Here is an 18,060-nt window from a genome sequence, read left to right on the forward strand (position 1 = left end):
TTCTTATAATGAACAAGTGATGAGCACCAGTAATCAACTAGATGGGAACACTGCTACATCTCAATATAAGTTAATCACAGCCACGGAATCTAAGTGTGTTGACGGAAGTGTGGAGTCAATTCCAGATCTTAGTGATTACTTAAAAGCTCTAGAAGATCTTGACGGACATACTGAAGTTAGCATTCCAGAACCCGATGTTACAGTGCAAAATTATTTCGAGCAAATTGCACAGTGTGTTGATGAAACACAAAGTGTAGCAAGTGGAGGAACATGTGTACAAGATGAAAACTGTGACATTAATTTACAGGATGAAGAATGTGACGTCATTACAGAAGATAGAAATGATGACATAAACAAAGAATGTGAAGGTGAAAATTGTGACGTAAACAACAATAATACATATGCAAACAATAAAAATGAGGCTGAACTATCGAATCAAGACAATGTAGATGATAGCGGTATCGTGAACGATGACGTCATATATGATGATATCAGCAACCCAAACGATGATGACGTCATTACTATTGATGACGAGGATGCTAATACTCAAGAGGAATATATTGTCTCAGCTATCAACTTGACATTGCAGCGCACAATAAAGCTTGTAAATGGAACACCTACAGAGATAAAAACGTACAGCTTCAATTGGATATAGCGAGCACATTGATTTAGAGGAAGTGACACCATGGAGATTATTTGAACTTTTTCAAGAAGAATTCAAAGAATATGCTACACAGTATCATGATAAAAATTAACTGACAGATGTAAACTTTAAATGTGAAAATTAACAAGTGTTACGATACATCTATTTGTTAACAGCATTTTTCTCATAAGAAATGAGCTTCTTTTGTTTGTGTTTAATCATGTTAATATTGAATATTTTCAATTAATTTCGCAATAAAAACCATGAATATGTGTTAGTGTAAAAATATGAACAGTGGAAGTTCAGACTCTCAAGAAGGGGGCAGTGTGACGAATTTTGATTGGACATATAGACTTTTTAGGACTATATAGATTTACAGGAAGTAAAGGTTGGACTAAGAGGAATAGCTTTTACCTATATAAAGAGATGTTATGGTCAGTGTTAGTGGTTGTGTGTTTGAGTTCATTCAGTTAAGATGTTATTTTGGTTTGTTGTAATTGTATGGAATACTTGATATTTGGTGGAATAATACATTTATTTTACAAAGAAGAGTTATTATTTATTGAGTTCTAATATATCATCGCCCAGAGAACCACGAAGCGTTACATTTTGTTATTTACATTACATGTCTGCAAAATTCAAACAATATCATGTACACAAAATACTGGTTTACTTCATATTGACCCATTATATCATATTTTGTTCATTACTTAACATGTCTGCATAATTCAAACTATATTATGTACACAAAATACTAATTTAGTCCATATTTACCAATCATTTCATATTTCTTCACTTGTCTGCAAAATTCAATCTATATAACCTGCTGATTGAAGTGGCAGTGCGGGGGAGTGGTTAACATGTCGAAATAGTAATCTAAGGATCTCTTACTGCACGATTGTAAACCCTCTCAGGGACAAGCCGTTCTTTCTTTGACCAAGAAACCAAATACACTGATTGCTTAGTACTGGTTGGTTCATGAAACTGATTTTAGAATGTGTTTATTAGTATATAGCTTTCTTCAAATCCGAACTAAAATGAATATAATAATTAATTACATTAATTTTTCAAATAGGCAAAATTTGTTTTAGACTTAAAAAAGCGCTTTGAAATTATGAGAAGTCTCTCTATCTGGTGTATTTTCTTTCAATAGAAAAAAGACAACATTTAGTACCGTGAAGCCAAAAACCGCAGAACGGGTCGATACGTAATTTAGTCAAGATTAAAGGGAAATCACTCAAGAAAAAAAATTGACAAGATGGCAGGAGTCGATTATGAGAGTGTTTTGTGTGTTAAATCAACTGTACATGTGTTTAGAATTCCACCAAGACCATCAAACAGAGGCTATAGGTATAACACAACATATATTTAGAATTAAAACAAATTTATTGTCTGCACTGTTTCAGCATTCCAAGTTTTTCTGAAAGTCTTGGAACGGAAGGGGCGGATTCTAAGAGATGTTTTTAAATGTTTGTATTCGTACAATTTTTATTTAGGTAAAATACTTATTCATATTTCAATTAAATTATTTAATAAATGGCCTTACTGAAGGAAGAATGGTGTTTGAGAAAGTCATCAAAACCCTTGTGATTCGAGTGTTGTGGGTATAGAACTAGAGATTGGTGCAAGCCTATAAATTATATTTCGCCTGATATCTACATCATACTTTTTCAAAATTGTTTACGATTACACTAAGCAAGTATACATTTAGTTGAATACACCCATTGACAGTCTCTTTATGAACAACCTAAATAACCGTGGTATTGACCTTTTCGAAAACCTAGCTAAACACCGTTTTCCGGTACGTTACCGTTTTAGCTCTGGGGAATTACACCAAATGAAGTACATAACACAGTTACGAGATATGTCTATTTTTCTATCATTATTTAAACGTTTAAGGTGAAAAAAATTGATGTTTTTGAAAATTATCAATATTCGTTTAATATCTATTGCAAATTATTCAAAAAAATAAATTGTTCATAATGAAAATCAATAAAATTCAAACCAACGTAGTGGAATCTTACATAATAAATAAGGTTATTTTCTGCGTAAACTTGTGTATTTACTTATTTTTTGTATGGAATTATTCATAAAATGATATTTAATAATTTTCATATAAAGAAATAAGTGTTTTATTTCAGTTTAATTTAGAATAAAGGCCGAAAACTTTGAGTTCGCTATTACACTCCATTAGGTGAATTCCCCAGAGCTATGTACAGAAAGTCCCGGAAAACGGCGTTTAGCTAGGTTTTCGAATTCGTGAATATCGAGTGACAAAATGAGTTGTTTCCCTTATCTTCAAGTAAAATCGCTATCTCTAAATTATCCTAAAAGTAAAACTATACAAATTAAGCCATTTTTAAACCGCTACTTTGAGGCGATTGATTTAATGATTTTAAAATTTATAACATCAATGGAAAGCTTGTGATCTTAGCTTCGTCTCAGTATATATTTCAACATATCCTTTGACACTAAAGCCAGTAAAGGTATTTAAATTTACGGTTAAACCTACCACAAGTCAGACCATTTTACATACGATTTATACAGTGAGATACACAACCGGTTATCTTTTTTCGCAATTTTGCTGGTAAGAATACCCTGTCGTCTGCTAGTTCGTAAACTGTCAATCTGTGTATTGAGAGACAAAGATACAAGTGAATCCGGGAACCAATCCCTAGCTCTTATTGAATAGACCCCTTGGTTCTTTTACATACCCAGTAAATAGCACTGATACATGTGAGGATTACCTGGATTTCTTACCAGTACACCTCTAGATAGGTGGGAAACAAGACTCAGAGTCACATGTGTTTAGTTAAAGAACATCAAAATGCATGTAATAAGGTCGTATAGTTTTATTAATAATTCCATTTCAATCAAATTTATTAAGATTCGTCATAAAAGAACTATTTAAGACATTGATTTATAATATAATAGTGACAAGTGGATCAAAAGTAGGGGACGACTTAACCATATTAGGGACGAGTTGACTCTTTGAGGACAAGTGACTAAAAGTAGGGGACGAGTTGACCAAAAAGGTGACGAGTTGACCACGAGACGAGTTGACCACGAGACAAGTTGACCGGATCTTGAAAATCCCTTGAGGGTTTTACCCAGGATTGAACAAGGGACCTCAGGAGTGATAGTCAGTGGTCTAACCAAGTGAGCTATTGCACCACCATAGGTGTCATTTCATGCCAGATAATTAACAAGTTGACCCACTTAAAATAATTATGAGAAACAGTAACACAGCTATCGTAATGAAGACAAACATCAACCTAACTGTGAACTCACTGCCACGGAAAATTTATATAAATCTGTTGTATTGTTGTTTTTTTTTTCTAATTAACTAATATTGAACATCAGTGAATAAAGGTCCCGATTATGAAATCCATTCTTGTTATGTTATTATACTATTTTCAGTGTTGCATCTAAGCTTCATGATTTGCACATTTGTTTGCAGATCACGCATTTTAATGAAGTCAGTGCGTGCCAAGTCGCGCATCAGATGATCTTTTCAACTTAGTTCAGTTAATCTTCATCATATATGGAAGGCTTCTGCCATGTTTGTAATAATGACTAATATACATACTAAATCGCGTGTAGCAGTCAGCAGGGTTATCTTCCTTGTGTTTTCACAGTTTAATCTGTGCACTTTACTACTAGTATTCATCAATATTTTAATTTTTTCTATTTCCAATGATGAGCAGATGCTTGCTGTCAAAAATGCCAAAACATAAAATAAATAAATTCTTTTCGGTAATTTAGTCAACATCTGAAAAGAATACTAGTTAAATGAACCATCCACATCTAAACAAGCTGATTCACATGAAAATGAGACCCACGTTGACTCAACTACCGCTACGAAGCCCAAGGAAAATTTCAAAATAACGACTGGCTGTGAGCAAACAGTGCAAACTTTTAACCATGATCAGATGACAAGGTTCTTGGTGTGCACTGGTCACATAGGTTTACATGTAAGTATCAGTTGCTGGTAGCAGGTTAAGGGTTAAAAGGATTGATTTCATCAATAATGCAATTTTGGCATAACGTTATATTGTATGTGGAAACATTGATGTGACCTGTTTACATTTGATTTTATGTATACAATTTTACAATGCTATATACAGTCAGGTTGAAAAAAGAGTAGTTAAGAAAAATGTTTCTATATTTTCAGAGCATCAGATTGGAAGCTTGACCAACCTGACTGGACTGGAAGACTTAGAATTGTAGCGAAAGGAAAAGATCTGTCCATCAAATTAGAAGATAAAAATACAGGTTATTTTTTATATATAAAAAAAACTAAAAATCATTACTGAAATATACTGAAACACATTTGGGTATAAGTCAAAATGCTTTGGCATCTTGGTATATATGTGATTTTTCTCCAAAAATGATGAGTTTCATACTGTGTATGTACACTAGGGAGACTTTTTTGGAATCAATATTTAATAAACCTTAACTTTTATGACAATATGTTTGATACAGTAGTTTTGCATTGTCATCTCAAAGTTAAAAGAATGTGGTGAGTTCAGAATGGGAAGTGTAATACTAGAAAGAGATATAGTCTGAAAGACAGAAATTTGTGGTGCAAGTTTAGTTTTCATCTGAACAATTTATTTATAGAAAAAATACAAGTGCTATATTTAGCAAGACCTCATTCACATATGAATTATAGTTGATTTTTAATAAGAAATTGAAGTGGTTGTAGGGCCTTTAAGTGAATTGTACTAGGTAATTGGAGTTAGACCATTAAAGCCAATAATTACAAGAGATCTAATGAAGTTTTGAGGTAAATTTGATGTTCCACTTTGAATTAATACTTTAACATGACTTGTACAACATATTTTGTATTTAATCTCTGCTTAAGGTTGCCTTGATATTAAAACTGTCCAGTCAATAAGATTTTCTTTGTTTCCCTGTATTTAATCCTTTGAATTTATTTTATGTACTTTATGTGTAAATGTAAAGATTACAAATGGATATTGTTTAAACTAAAATTTTCTGTTTCAGACAAGTTCATCGTTGACCTGATTTGTTAATGGGTTTTGAAAAACGAGAGGTTTCAAATACAAATTCAGACATTTGAAATTTAGAGAAATGACAATAAGAATTCTAAATTTGTTTTTCAGTTCTTCTAATGTGTAGAATTCTTTCTCTTATTTAATTACATTTGTAACTTGTTACATAATACAATAGAAATTAGGCACCATTTTTTCTGGTAAAGCTAGTCAATAAAACTGTGCCATTTTCATAGTTTGACAGACATCTTAATATTAGCTATTTGATCATTGATACCTTAAGTGGTAAATAGTATCACATTGAAATATTAGCTATTATCCTGATTGGTCAGTAGTATCACATTACCATTCTGGACCATTTCGACCATTATCTCATGGTCCAATCAGCTAGGTGGTAAATTTTGCGGAGTGACACTCTAAGAAGTTATAAAAATATTACAGCAATATTTTAGCCAAATAATGTAGCCCTCATTAGAACAGAGGTAATTTGTTTAAAGTTTGACATTACAATGTAAAATCATGTGTCATGTAACCAGGGAAAGTTTAACACTAACAACAATATTAAGGCTGTGTAACAACTTACTCATTAGCTAAGTGGACAGTTAATGCAATGTAAACTATGATGTTATAGAATACATGTATATAGAGCCATTCGAATACAGATTATCAGGACAATCTTTATAGTTACGTATCTGTTATTATATTTACAGGAGAATTGTTTGCACGATGCCCTGTAGAGACGTACCCAGGAATAGCTGTGGAATCAGTGATGGATTCCAGCCGTTATTTTGTTCTCCGCATCATGGATGATAATGGTAAATTCCGCTCATGTTATATAACTGATAGAACGTTATTTGTCTGACAGTCCATGCTTCATTACACAGTTGTCTATGTTGAGGGAAAATAAATTACTTGTAATGCTTGCCAGAGGGTTTTTGATTCATTAACGTTCTTTGCTTTAAGGGTTTTATTTTTCCACATTCAATTTTCTGTCTGACATTTCAATTTATTTCCTATTTACCAAAATCATACCAATTTATTTTTTTTTCTTCAAAAAGTGTTTAAAAAGTGTTTTAAGATTTAAAAAGTGATTAAAAAAGTTTTGTAATTTGTATAAGTTTTGTAATTTGTATCTGCTTATATTAATTTGTCAACAAATATTTTCTAAATTAAATTAATTACACAGTCTATAAAACATTGTTTTTTTGCCAAAAAATCTTATAACACTATTAAATAACATTTCTATGTGTTATAAATTTTTCTATTTCTTCATGTTACTTACGTTTAAGCCCTGCTTTGTATTACAGGAAGATATGCATTTATCGGTCTGGGGTTCGAGGACCGAGGGGATTCATTTGATCTGAATGTAGCACTACAGGACCACTTTAAGTAAGTTATAGTAAAGTTATGGTTGTAGATGTGAAACACATAGTCTGTCACATCTAAGTAGTTGATGGTTTTACTCAGGTGCCTGTTCGTGCCTGGAATAATAAATATTGCACAGAAGGCTACCGGAGGTTTTCCTCTACCGGTGAAGCTGGAATGTTGCCATATGACCTATTCTGCATACCAAATAATAAATAAAGAAATAAAATTAAAAACAAACTAAAAATTACATACTAATCACATGAGATAATGCCCCATCAAGTATACAGCCATTCAACTCAGGTTTCATATTATTTGTAAAATGATACTTAGGTGATTATTTTCCGGCAGTAAAACTGCAAAATTATAATGTACATGTATGGCATACTATTTCAAATGTTGTTCTGATAAACTCCAATTAATGTAATGACAGTATTTTAAATATCTCTACCAACTGTATTGCTGATATTTTGTTTTTATCAAACGAACCAATTGCTGACTTCCACAAATTATGCTTTAATTACAGTTAATGATAATTCAATAATATACCTGTAGGCAATTACATTATATGTGTTTTTCCTAGATATTCCGAGATAATTTACCAACAGGTGTCTGCATTCAAACACTCTTTTCACCTCCGTAATGTCCTCCATCCAAATTGCTGTGTACGAGTTGTTTTTAACTGCAACCAAGTGGTCAAATTTAATGACAAAACACGTCACGTCCCAAACTATTGTAAACAAATCTGTGAAAATTGCCAGAGAGCACTCTAACTGTACCCTGCTGTTTATGTCGGTTAAATGTAGAAAATAAAATAAGTGCTTCATTTTCTCGGTAAATTACCTATTAATATAATTAGATTTATTGTTCTGAATAAGTTAATGTGTCTTACAATTTGAACCAGATTATGTTACAAGGTGTGTAAAATACATTTATTGTGAGCTGTTATATGTTGTTGTTTTTTTTATTTCAGACATTTAAAACAAGAGAAAGATGCTGTCAAAGCTGAAGAAGAATTACAAAAGGGACCAAAATTAGATCTAGGCTTCAAAGAAGGACAGACTATTAGAATAAATATCTCCGTAAGTTTATACCTGTACCACTCTAGATATCCTAAAGGCACGTTAGGCCTCAGAAACCAATAACTTTCGACTCTTTTAGAAATGCAAAATATGAGTTTTATAACATTTGAATAACGATTTTAAATAATTATCACTTGAAGAAACTAGTGCTGAATGTGACATTATTTGAGCTGCGTCACAACAAAGCCATTGCGTTTGCGACCAGCATGGATCCAGACCAGCCTGCGCATCCGCGCAGTCTGATCAGGATCTATGCCTTTCGCTTACCATCTCTATTTCAAGTAGAGAAACTGATAGCGAACAGCATGGATCCTGATCAGACTGCGCAGAAGTGCAGGCTGGTCTGGATCCATGCTGGTCACAAACCCACTATGTTGGTTTTGTTGTGACACGGCTCATTTGTCAAAAAAGTATCAAAATGTAAACTAAGTAATAATTTGACTTCCATACAAAATACTAAATCACTATACATTTGTTGTAAATGTCCTTATTGCCATGAAGCAATAGAACCAAACAAAGGTTGAGGTATTTGTCTTATAAGTATCTTTTCGGAAACTATAAGGAGACACCAAAAATAAAAAGCTTTTGTAAAATATAAGAATAAAAGCTTTTTTTGGACATAATCAGACTTTAAAATTGAATAGTCCATCTTTCAATCTTGACAAGATCGTTTATCAGTTTTAGGGAAAATTTCAACATACATGCTGAAGCATCATTGTAACACTGATTTGAACTGGTTCAGAAAATTTAAGAATATTGTAAAACAGGTGTTTAAGGCCCACTTGGAAGACTGGGTAACCAAATGTGTAGCTTCAAAAGTTAAAGACTTTACTTTCTTACTTTACTTGCCAATATGGCTACTACATTGTTCTGTTGACATCATGAACATTTACACACTTTCATGTTGATTTGAAACATTAGTAAATTTTAAAACATTTCATATTTTGTCATTATTTAAAAGGTTTTCTTTATTATTATTCAATAGAGCTTATCCGACTGCTTTTAAAGCTGAGATCTGTACTTAAATTGTATACTTTTACAGACAAAGAAGAACACAGAAGAAAATGGATCAGCGAAAAAACCAAGACCAAAACCTTCAGGAGGAGGAGGTGGTTTAGGATTTTTACCTCCACCACCAGGGGGCGTAAAACTACCACCACCAGGTGGAGCCGGCTTGTCTTTAGGTAGTTCAGAATCTCATAAAACCCAACCCAAACCACAACAGACTGTTTCGAATAATCCACCGTCTTTTTCTAGTTCTAGTAACTCTTCTAAGCCAAATACTAGTTCTAATGTTGATCTTTTATTAGACCTTGGTATTGATGATTTTCCTAAAAGTCAAGGACAGTCTTCCGCGAACCAAGGTCAAGTTCGAGGATTTGATTCAGATTTTGATCTTCTGAGCGGTACAACAGATAATGTGCAACCCGCTGGAGGGGTTTCCGACCCTTGGGGTGAATTTACCAGTGCAAGGTATAATTGTAATGGTTTTATTGTAAATCAAACATGTATGGCAGTGGAAGACATAGTTTTGAGTCAATTAATGGGCAGAAGTTTTCAAAAATGTTATTTGAAAGTAATGACACTGTATGTATGGTATTAAATGTATGTCTGATGAAAATTTCCTGAGAATAGCTTGGATAGCTATAAGTTTATGACTTAGGTAAAGAGCTTATTTTTTCAAATACTTGGAAATTTGATATTTTGTAATACGACAAGCTAATAATTACAAGATTTAAAATTTGATACCGCGATTCCTTTATATCAAGATAATTAAGAAAATATGAACTGGGGAAAATTACTTTACATGCTTGAAGTACTTCAAGGATCAGACTTCATTATTTACGAAGCTGTAATAAAATGCCCATTTAGTTGACTACAAAATTTGTCTCTTCGCTGCATTATTTTTCACAACATTGGCTTCTCTGTAAAATCCAGACATTGTTGATAGAAACATATTTATATTCCGTAACAAGACGCGCACAATACTGCTCCAATTACTAATAGTTTATTGAAGCCCACAGTCTCAAATAAACACAAGACAAATGTCAAGTCTTTGCAGATATTGTTTTAATAATAGGCATGAGGGATTTGTCAACAGATAGTTTGACATTGAAAGATAAGTGAACTCTTTAGGGGGACAAGATCAGTTACAGTATTTTGTTTTGTTGTTGTTTGTAAAATTGTGATATTTATGGAACCATCACTATGTTTGGAGCTACAAGAAGTCATGTTGTTTATTAAGATTCATGCAAGGTGTATAGGTACACTTCATTTTTATACCACACTGACACATGCCATCTAAAAGCACATATGGGTCAGACAGTGGCATTTAGGGAGCATTTTTTTAAAGTAATGGTCGAGTCAAACTTTAGACAGGACATTTTTGATGACCTTTTTTATATCAAACAGAGAAAAATGTATTTCAAAATTCCAGATTCATTGTCTATTAAACTAAAAATAACGCTGAGCCACTTTTGAAATTTTGTAAGCATTCATGCAGTAGATTGATAGTTTCATAAACCTTGGGCATGATGATTTATCAAGGGATCTTAAATTTACCTAACTTATTAAAAGAATGTAAAAGTGTTCTAAAAGTATTGAAAAGGTTCTGTTGTACAATTGATTGGAGGGTATCTAACACTGTGCATGATTCTTACCTATTTATTTATATTTTGTTATTTATATATTTCATGTTTCTATTTTAGGGAAATAGTGAAAGGTATGCAAAATACAAACCCTGTTATTTACCTTCAAAACAGTCATACTTTGTCCCTGATGAAAAAAAACCCCAAAACAATCTATACAAATTTCCTCAATTTATAAACCAAAATATTGATTAGGCAACCTTAGAAACATTTTCCATAAATGTTTATAACCTTTTACCACTATTATAAACAGTTTATTCAGGAAATTTTGTTACAACGTGCCCACCCTGTGATTTTTAGCTCACCTGTCACAAAGTGACAGGGTGAGCTTTTGTGATCGCTTTTCGTCCGGCGTCCGTCCGTCGTCCGTCCGTCCGTCCGTAAACTTTTGCTTTAAATGACATCTCCTCATAAACCACTGAGCCAATTTCATCCAAACTTCACAGGAATGTTCCTTTGGTGGTCACCTTTAAAAATTGTTCAAAGAATTTAATTCCATACAGAACTCTGGTTGCCATGGCAACCGAAAGAAAAATCTTTAAATATCTTCTTTTAAACAACCCTAAGAGCTAGAGCTTAGATATTTGGCATGAAACATCTTCTAATGAGTGTCTACCAAGTTTGTTCAAATAAAAGCCCTGGGGTCAAAATTGGCCCCGCCCCAGGGGGTCATTGATTTTCCCTATATGCATATAGTAAAAACTTAAAAAATCTTCTTTTAAAGAACCCAAAGAGCTAGAGGTAAGATATTTGGCATGAAACATCTTCTAGTGAGTGTCTACCAAGTTTGTTCAAATAAAAGCCCTGGGGTCAAAATTGGCCCCGCCCCGGGGGGTCATTGATTTTCCCTATATGCATATAGTAAAAACTTAAAAAATCTTCTTTTAAAGAACTGTAAGAGCTAGAGGTAAGATATTTGGCATGAAACATCTTCTAGTGAATGTCTACCAAGTTTGTTCAAATAAAAACCCTGGGGTCAAAATTGGCCCCGCCCCAGGGGGGTCATTGATTTTCCCTATATGCATATAGTAAAAACTTAAAAAATCTTCTTTTAAAGAACCCAAAGAGCTAGAGCTAAGATATTTGGCATGAAACATCTTCTAGTGAGTGTCTACCAAGTTTGTTCAAATAAAAGCCCTGGGATCAAAATTGGCCCCGTCCCGGGGGGTCATTGATTTTCCCTATATGCATATAGTAAAAACTTAAAAAATCTTCTTTTAAAGAACTGTAAGAGCTAGAGCTAAGATATTTGGCATGAAACATCTTCTAGTGAATGTCTACCAAGTTTGTTCAAATAAAAACCCTGGGGTCAAAATTGGCCCCGCTTCAGGGGGTCATTGATTTTCCCTATATGCATTTAGTAAAAACTTAAAAAATCTCCTTTTAAAGAACCTTAAGAGCTAGAGCTTAGATATTTGGCATGAAACATCTTCTAGTGAATGTCTATCAAGTTTGTTGAAATAAAAGCCCTTGGGTCAAAATTGGCCCCGCCCCAGGGGGTCATTGATTTTCCCTATATGCATATAGTAAAAACTTAAAAAAATCTTCTTTTAAAGAACCCAAAGAGCTAGAGCTAAGATATTTAGCATGAAACATGTTCTAATGGGTGTCTACCAAATATGTTCAAATAAAAGCCCTGGGGTCAAAACTGGCCCGCCCCGGGGGTCATTGATTTTCCTTATATGTGTATAGCAGAAACTTAAAAATCTTCTTTGAAAAAACCCAAATAGCTAGAGTTTAGATATTAAGCATAAAACATCTTTAAGTAAATATCTACAAAGTTTGTTCAAATAAAAGCCCGGGGGTCAAAACTGGCCCTGCCCCAGGGGTGTCATTGTTTTTAACTATATGTGTATAGTAAAACTTAAAAAATCTTTTTTAAAAAACCCAATGAGCTAGAACTTAGATGTTTAGCATGAAACATCTTCTTATGGGTATCTACCAAGTTTGTTCAAATAAACAAATAAAAGCCCTTGGGTAAGAATTGGGGGGGGGGGGGGCTATATACAGGTGAGCAACCTCAGGGCCATCATGGCCCTCTTGTTATTAACCAGGTTTTCAATTTTGAAAATCCTGGTTATTAGATTGGGGTATGGCAGGCGGATGGGCGGCTGAGCGGATGGGCGTCAAACGAAATTGTGTCTGCTCTGTAACTCTTCAACCCTTTGAAGAATTTTGATGAAACTTCAGACAAATGTTTACCACATCAAGATGACGTGCAGAACGCATGTTCCGCATGGCTGGCTCCAAGGTCAAGGTCACAGTGACATTAACATTGAAAATCCTGTCCGCTCTGTAACTCTTCAACCCTTTGAAGAATTTTGATGAAACTTCAGACAAATGTTTACCACATCAAGATGACGTGCAGAACGCATGTTCCGCATGGCTGGCTCCAAGGTCAAGGTCACAGTGACATTAACATTGAAAATCCTGTTTACATGATTTTAACTTGATTTGGCAGTCAAAGGTCATATCATCTTTGGAGGTAATTTAAAAAAGATATGATATATTATTTCATGTCTACTTTGTAACTTGTTTTTCATTATACAGAATTATCAATATAATTATAGTGAACAAATTCTTCTGTGCTGAACTCGTCCTACATTTCTCAACGGATTTTGTTCAAACTTTCACAGAAGCTTTGTCATCAAGCACCCTGGCACATATTGTCGGGGTTTTGTGATTGGATAGTTTTTGACCTAATTATGGCCCTTTGTTTTTTTCCTTATACATAATATTATAGTGAACACTTCTTCAGTGGCAATTCCTCCTACATTATTCATGTTTTACATTGCACATAGTTACATTGTTTGTTGCTTGTATTTGTATTTCAAATACAACATATTTATCTACAATGGTGATAATTGAAAACCTGGTTTCATGGCATTGCCATGTTTCTTGTATTATAATATTGTTTGCTCAACTATTTGAAGCATAAGGAGAGCTATTGTACTTAAGTCTGTGTTGGCATCACACTTTGGTTAAGTTTTTGTGCTTAAGTTTGTGTATTCAAAACTACTGAAGGAAATAGGTTGAAATGTCACACATAATATTTGGTCACTGATCAAGGCCCATAACTCTTAAATGGATTTTGACAGAAGTATGGCTCTTTTTCAATTTAGAAAATTCTTCATTATCCAGGCGCTTGATTTACTATCAAGCACTCAGAATTGTTGAGCATGATATCTGACTGACTGCTCTTGTTATCAAGTTTGTTAAGTTTTTCTTAACATGGAAACCAATGTTTTATATATTTTCCTTATCCTAACTGAATTTGGATTAGTTTGTCATTAATGAAGATGTCTCCAACCTTGCTATAATGGGCTAGCCATGCATTTAATTTTGTTCAGTCCATTACAAATTTAAGGGATTCGTGTATGAAAATTCTACTAAACTACTAAAAAACTTGATTAGCAACCAGACATCAAGACAGTAGATCAAGGTCAGAAATTTCACAGGTTTGCATCTTGGCATGGAGCATAAGGTATTGCTGGGTATAAGATATATTTTACTGTCAGTGTGACTTAAATTATATGTCACAACAACACTAGACTCAAAATAGACTATGCCAGAAATTTAGTTCTTCAATGCAAATTTATGGCACATATTCCATTGTAATCAGCAAAATAAATGCCCATATAAAACGTTATTCACTTCCTTCATGCTTCCCCCCCCCCCTGCTTCATTAAAGTCATAAAAATGTATTTTAACACATTGTTAGCATTAAACCAGAAGCACTCCAGTCCTTGTTTTGTCTTTTGACTTTAAAAACAATGTTCACTGTTCAAGGGAGATAATATTCCACGTATAGATATGTAATTTTGTAAGAGTTATGCCAACATCATGATAGTATAGTGACAGTTACTTATTTTATATATTAGAAAGCTTGAGCAGATGAATATTGGAAAGGTAAGTGATATAATTGTGAAAGTCAAGGTGAATTATCTCCCCTTTGTTACCATCTTGGTGTCATTCACCATAGCATAGTATAAACTTGTTTAGTTTATAAATTATATAAGCCTGATGGGTAAAAGAAACACTATGGACTATAAAGATACCTTTGTATGTATTTGAAAATTTTTTTTTACAAAACCAGACTTAAACAAAAATGAAGCCATTAAAATACCAAATTTAGTTCAACATTAAAAATATAAAGAAAAAAGGAAATACAGATTTTTTTTATTTAATAGTTTTAGAAATAGATAAATAATGTCGCATGATAAAACAATGGTGAAAATGACAGCATTCTTATATTTTTTATGACGGCATACTTATTAAATCAGTATATTGTTCATTTTCATCATTTAAAAGACCAAATACATTTAAAGTTTCAGTTAACAAAATCAGCATGTTAATGGATATTGTATACTTGGTGTATTGATTATGAAGACCTCTATTTTAAGTAAATTATTTTCTGTATATGAAGCTTGAATTTTAAAAGAATTTTAGTTTGAAAGCATGCTTAATTCAGTCAGCGCCTTAATTTTACACAATATTGTTTAAATAAAAACTGTAATTGTATTATTGTTTTGCATGATATTTTTGTATTGCTGTTAAGATACAGGTATTCCGTGTATAGTTAACCCAATTGAGCTTTTTGAATATTGATCAGTTCAGTGTCAAAATATTTTTGTTTCTAGTACATGTTACATATTGGATATATGATGTTTGAAAGAAAACTAGAGCTTTAAGATTCATATGATAGCAGCTTTTGTGTCAGAAATATAGATTAAACATTTTATCATACCAAAGACCATGACCATTGGGGGTTTCGGAATGGGTAAATGGTTAAACTCAGATATGCATGCCAAATTGTGTTTGCTTCATATCATAATTAGTACTTTAAGGTTATGGGTATAGGCAAAAGTTTCAAGCTGAACGAATGAGACAGGAATTGCTTTTTGGTAATTTATGTTTTCAAAAATATCTTGATGCATTTTGACCCTGTTCACACACCACTACAGAAGAATTCATACATATGTTTCTGCTACGTACAAAATGTAAATAATCTGAGATGGCCCCGCTGACAATATCAGCTGTGCTTTAAAATAAAGCTTCGTCACTTTATGTCATGTTTAAAGGGAATGGTGGAATAATTAAGAAGTCTGTTGGCAGTATAATGTGCCTGGATAAGTTATCATGTAAATGGATCTATTGCATTATTTTAGTGGTGTTACACCATGATACTTCTGTGAAGCATTGTGGGAAATTCTGTAATAGACAGACATATAGGCGGACATGCGGACATACAAAAACATCATTGTCTATGCTGAAAAAAGAAAACTGCATAAAGCTTACAAACAATATGCATTTTGTTTTACTACTTCCGTGACACTAGAAAAACATAATTATACAAAAGAATGAAACATCGCCTACTTTATTGTCTGCGGAAACAAACAATAAACAACATATTAAGAATACAAAAGAAAAGTGTCATTTGTTTTACTTTGTGTTTGTGGCATTAAGATACCATACATCATGGATTATTTAAAATACCATATCCATAATGTGCCATTAATGCTGGAGAGAATCAAATGTTGTATTGTTTGCGTGTCTATATCTCTTGTAATGTAATATCTTGTAATGCGATATTCCCATTTGTTACATTATTTAGTATCAATATAAAGAAGTATGATTTAAAAGCATGTCTGCTTTTGTAATATTTATGTGCAATGCTTTCAGGAAAATCTTATTGAGATTTATTTCAGAATAAAATTTATTTCGCGAAAGTTTTAAGTCTTTGTTATAGTAGGATAGTAAAATATGTCTGGGTTTGTTATATCATCTCCCATCATTTTGTATATCACGACATAAAGTTTGGTCATAAAATGCTTCCTGCTATTTTATTAGATGTACAAAAGTCATGACTTTGTGAAGTCATTGTCACTCTGAAAGTCATAAACCAACATCTGGGTATATGAACAGTCATGTATGGAATAAAACATAATTAATAAAGTCAAATATGAATAAAGGGGTGTCCATGGCCGAGTGTTACTGAGGTGGCTACAAGCTTCTGATCACTTGCAGCTAATACCACTGTCTGTTTGTTTATGATTTATAGTTATCTATTACATGAATATTGCTGGACATTTGGGTGTTTCTGTGGGCATTTCCTTCAACATTTTTAATGAACATCCAAAGAACTATTGTCACCAATTGCTCCGGTACATATTGTCAAGAGTTTTTCTGATTTAAACAGTTTAAGCCAAAAAAGGGATCTTCATTTTTTTCACATGCATACATATAAACATTTTAATGAATACAGAAAACTTGGTTTTGTTACAATTTTCTGATGATTGTTATTGCATGTTATTATTAAAGTAAAACTGGAAAGTCACCGTGTCAATGGTTTACAACCTTCCTATCCCCTAAACCATCATAATGTCATTATTATTTGTATTTATCTAATTTGAGCCGTGTCACGACAAAACCAACATAGTGGGTTTGCGACCAGCATGGATCCAGACCAGCCTGCGCATCCGCGTAGTCTGATCAGGATCCATGCTGTTTGCTATTAGTTTCTCCACTTGTAATAGAGTTGGGAAGCGAACAGCATGGATCCTGATCAGACTGCGCAGGCTGGTCTGCATCCATGCTGGTCACAAACGCAATATGTTGGTTTTGTCATGACGCGGCTCATTTATTAAATTCAAGAATATCTATGACATAACAGATATGATGATGAATTCAATTGTGACCTTGACCTTTGAATGACCTTGACTGTCGAGCTCAAATATTAAATTTTACTATGAAGTTATGATTCCTATGAGCTTTCTTTACTACAATAATTATGTATACTTGATGTGGTGTTTGACTTTAGAAATAAGAAAAAGTTGGGCGTGTCCCCAGGTAGGCGGTGGCTCTGGTAATGATTTTGTTTTTGTGTCTTTTTCAGTAATTCCAGTTCAACAGATCAAGGATGGGTGAACTTCTGACCAAAAAACATGTATATAGTCTCTTTTTGTGATAGAAACTTAGACATGTATATACTTCATCAAATCACCATGGAAACCAGGAAGTTGCTGATGGCAATAGAAGAATGGATTATGAAATAAAAAGTGGATATTTGAAAATTATGCATTACATTAAATGACACTGAATGAGGCATTATGTATCTTTGTTAAAGAAAATATTAAATTCAAGTTAATTTATTAAAAATAACTGTGTGCTTGACAATTTGAATATTTACAATAATAGTAATAACAGCAAAGTAACATCACAATAACAGCAGCAGCAGTTAACTTTCTCTTAAAGAAAATATTTTGGCCCTTGTGCTTAAATGACTGCCTGTTCATAATGTCTGC

General features: G+C 33.1%; 1 protein-coding gene across 3 annotated transcripts; it reads left to right on the plus strand.

Moving 5' to 3' along the window:
- Positions 1-1,845: 1,845 nt before the first annotated feature.
- On the plus strand, positions 1,846-17,801 carry LOC132715194 (adaptin ear-binding coat-associated protein 1-like). Of its 3 annotated transcripts, none has more exons than XM_060698179.1 (8): positions 1,846-1,993; positions 4,818-4,918; positions 6,372-6,476; positions 6,969-7,050; positions 8,000-8,108; positions 9,151-9,581; positions 14,638-14,665; positions 17,652-17,801. In XM_060698179.1, exons 1-8 carry the CDS (start codon positions 1,902-1,904, stop codon positions 17,652-17,654), a joined length of 951 nt encoding a protein of 316 aa, XP_060554162.1. In that variant the 5' UTR covers positions 1,846-1,901; the 3' UTR covers positions 17,655-17,801. The 3 variants fall into 3 exon arrangements, with proteins under 3 accessions (XP_060554162.1, XP_060554163.1, XP_060554161.1); XM_060698180.1 differs by lacking the exon at positions 14,638-14,665 and adding an exon at positions 10,817-10,830 and having other exon boundaries at positions 9,151-9,292; XM_060698178.1 differs by lacking the exon at positions 14,638-14,665.
- The last annotated feature ends 259 nt before the right edge of the window (positions 17,802-18,060 follow it).

This window comes from Ruditapes philippinarum, unplaced genomic scaffold (assembly GCF_026571515.1).
Source record: "Ruditapes philippinarum isolate M1 unplaced genomic scaffold, ASM2657151v2 ctg6971_1_1_1_1, whole genome shotgun sequence".
NCBI classification, from domain to species: domain Eukaryota; kingdom Metazoa; phylum Mollusca; class Bivalvia; order Venerida; family Veneridae; genus Ruditapes; species Ruditapes philippinarum.

Excerpts from the sequence above, each read along its gene's own strand:
- LOC132715194 (XM_060698178.1), top strand. The coding sequence starts at position 1,902 with ATGGCAGGAGTCGATTATGAGAGTGTTTTGTGTGTTAAATCAACTGTA. Across the intron at positions 7,051-7,999 it reads GCACTACAGGACCACTTTAA|ACATTTAAAACAAGAGAAAG; the intron begins GTAAGTTATAGT and ends TTTTTATTTCAG. Across the intron at positions 8,109-9,150 it reads CTATTAGAATAAATATCTCC|ACAAAGAAGAACACAGAAGA; the intron begins GTAAGTTTATAC and ends ATACTTTTACAG.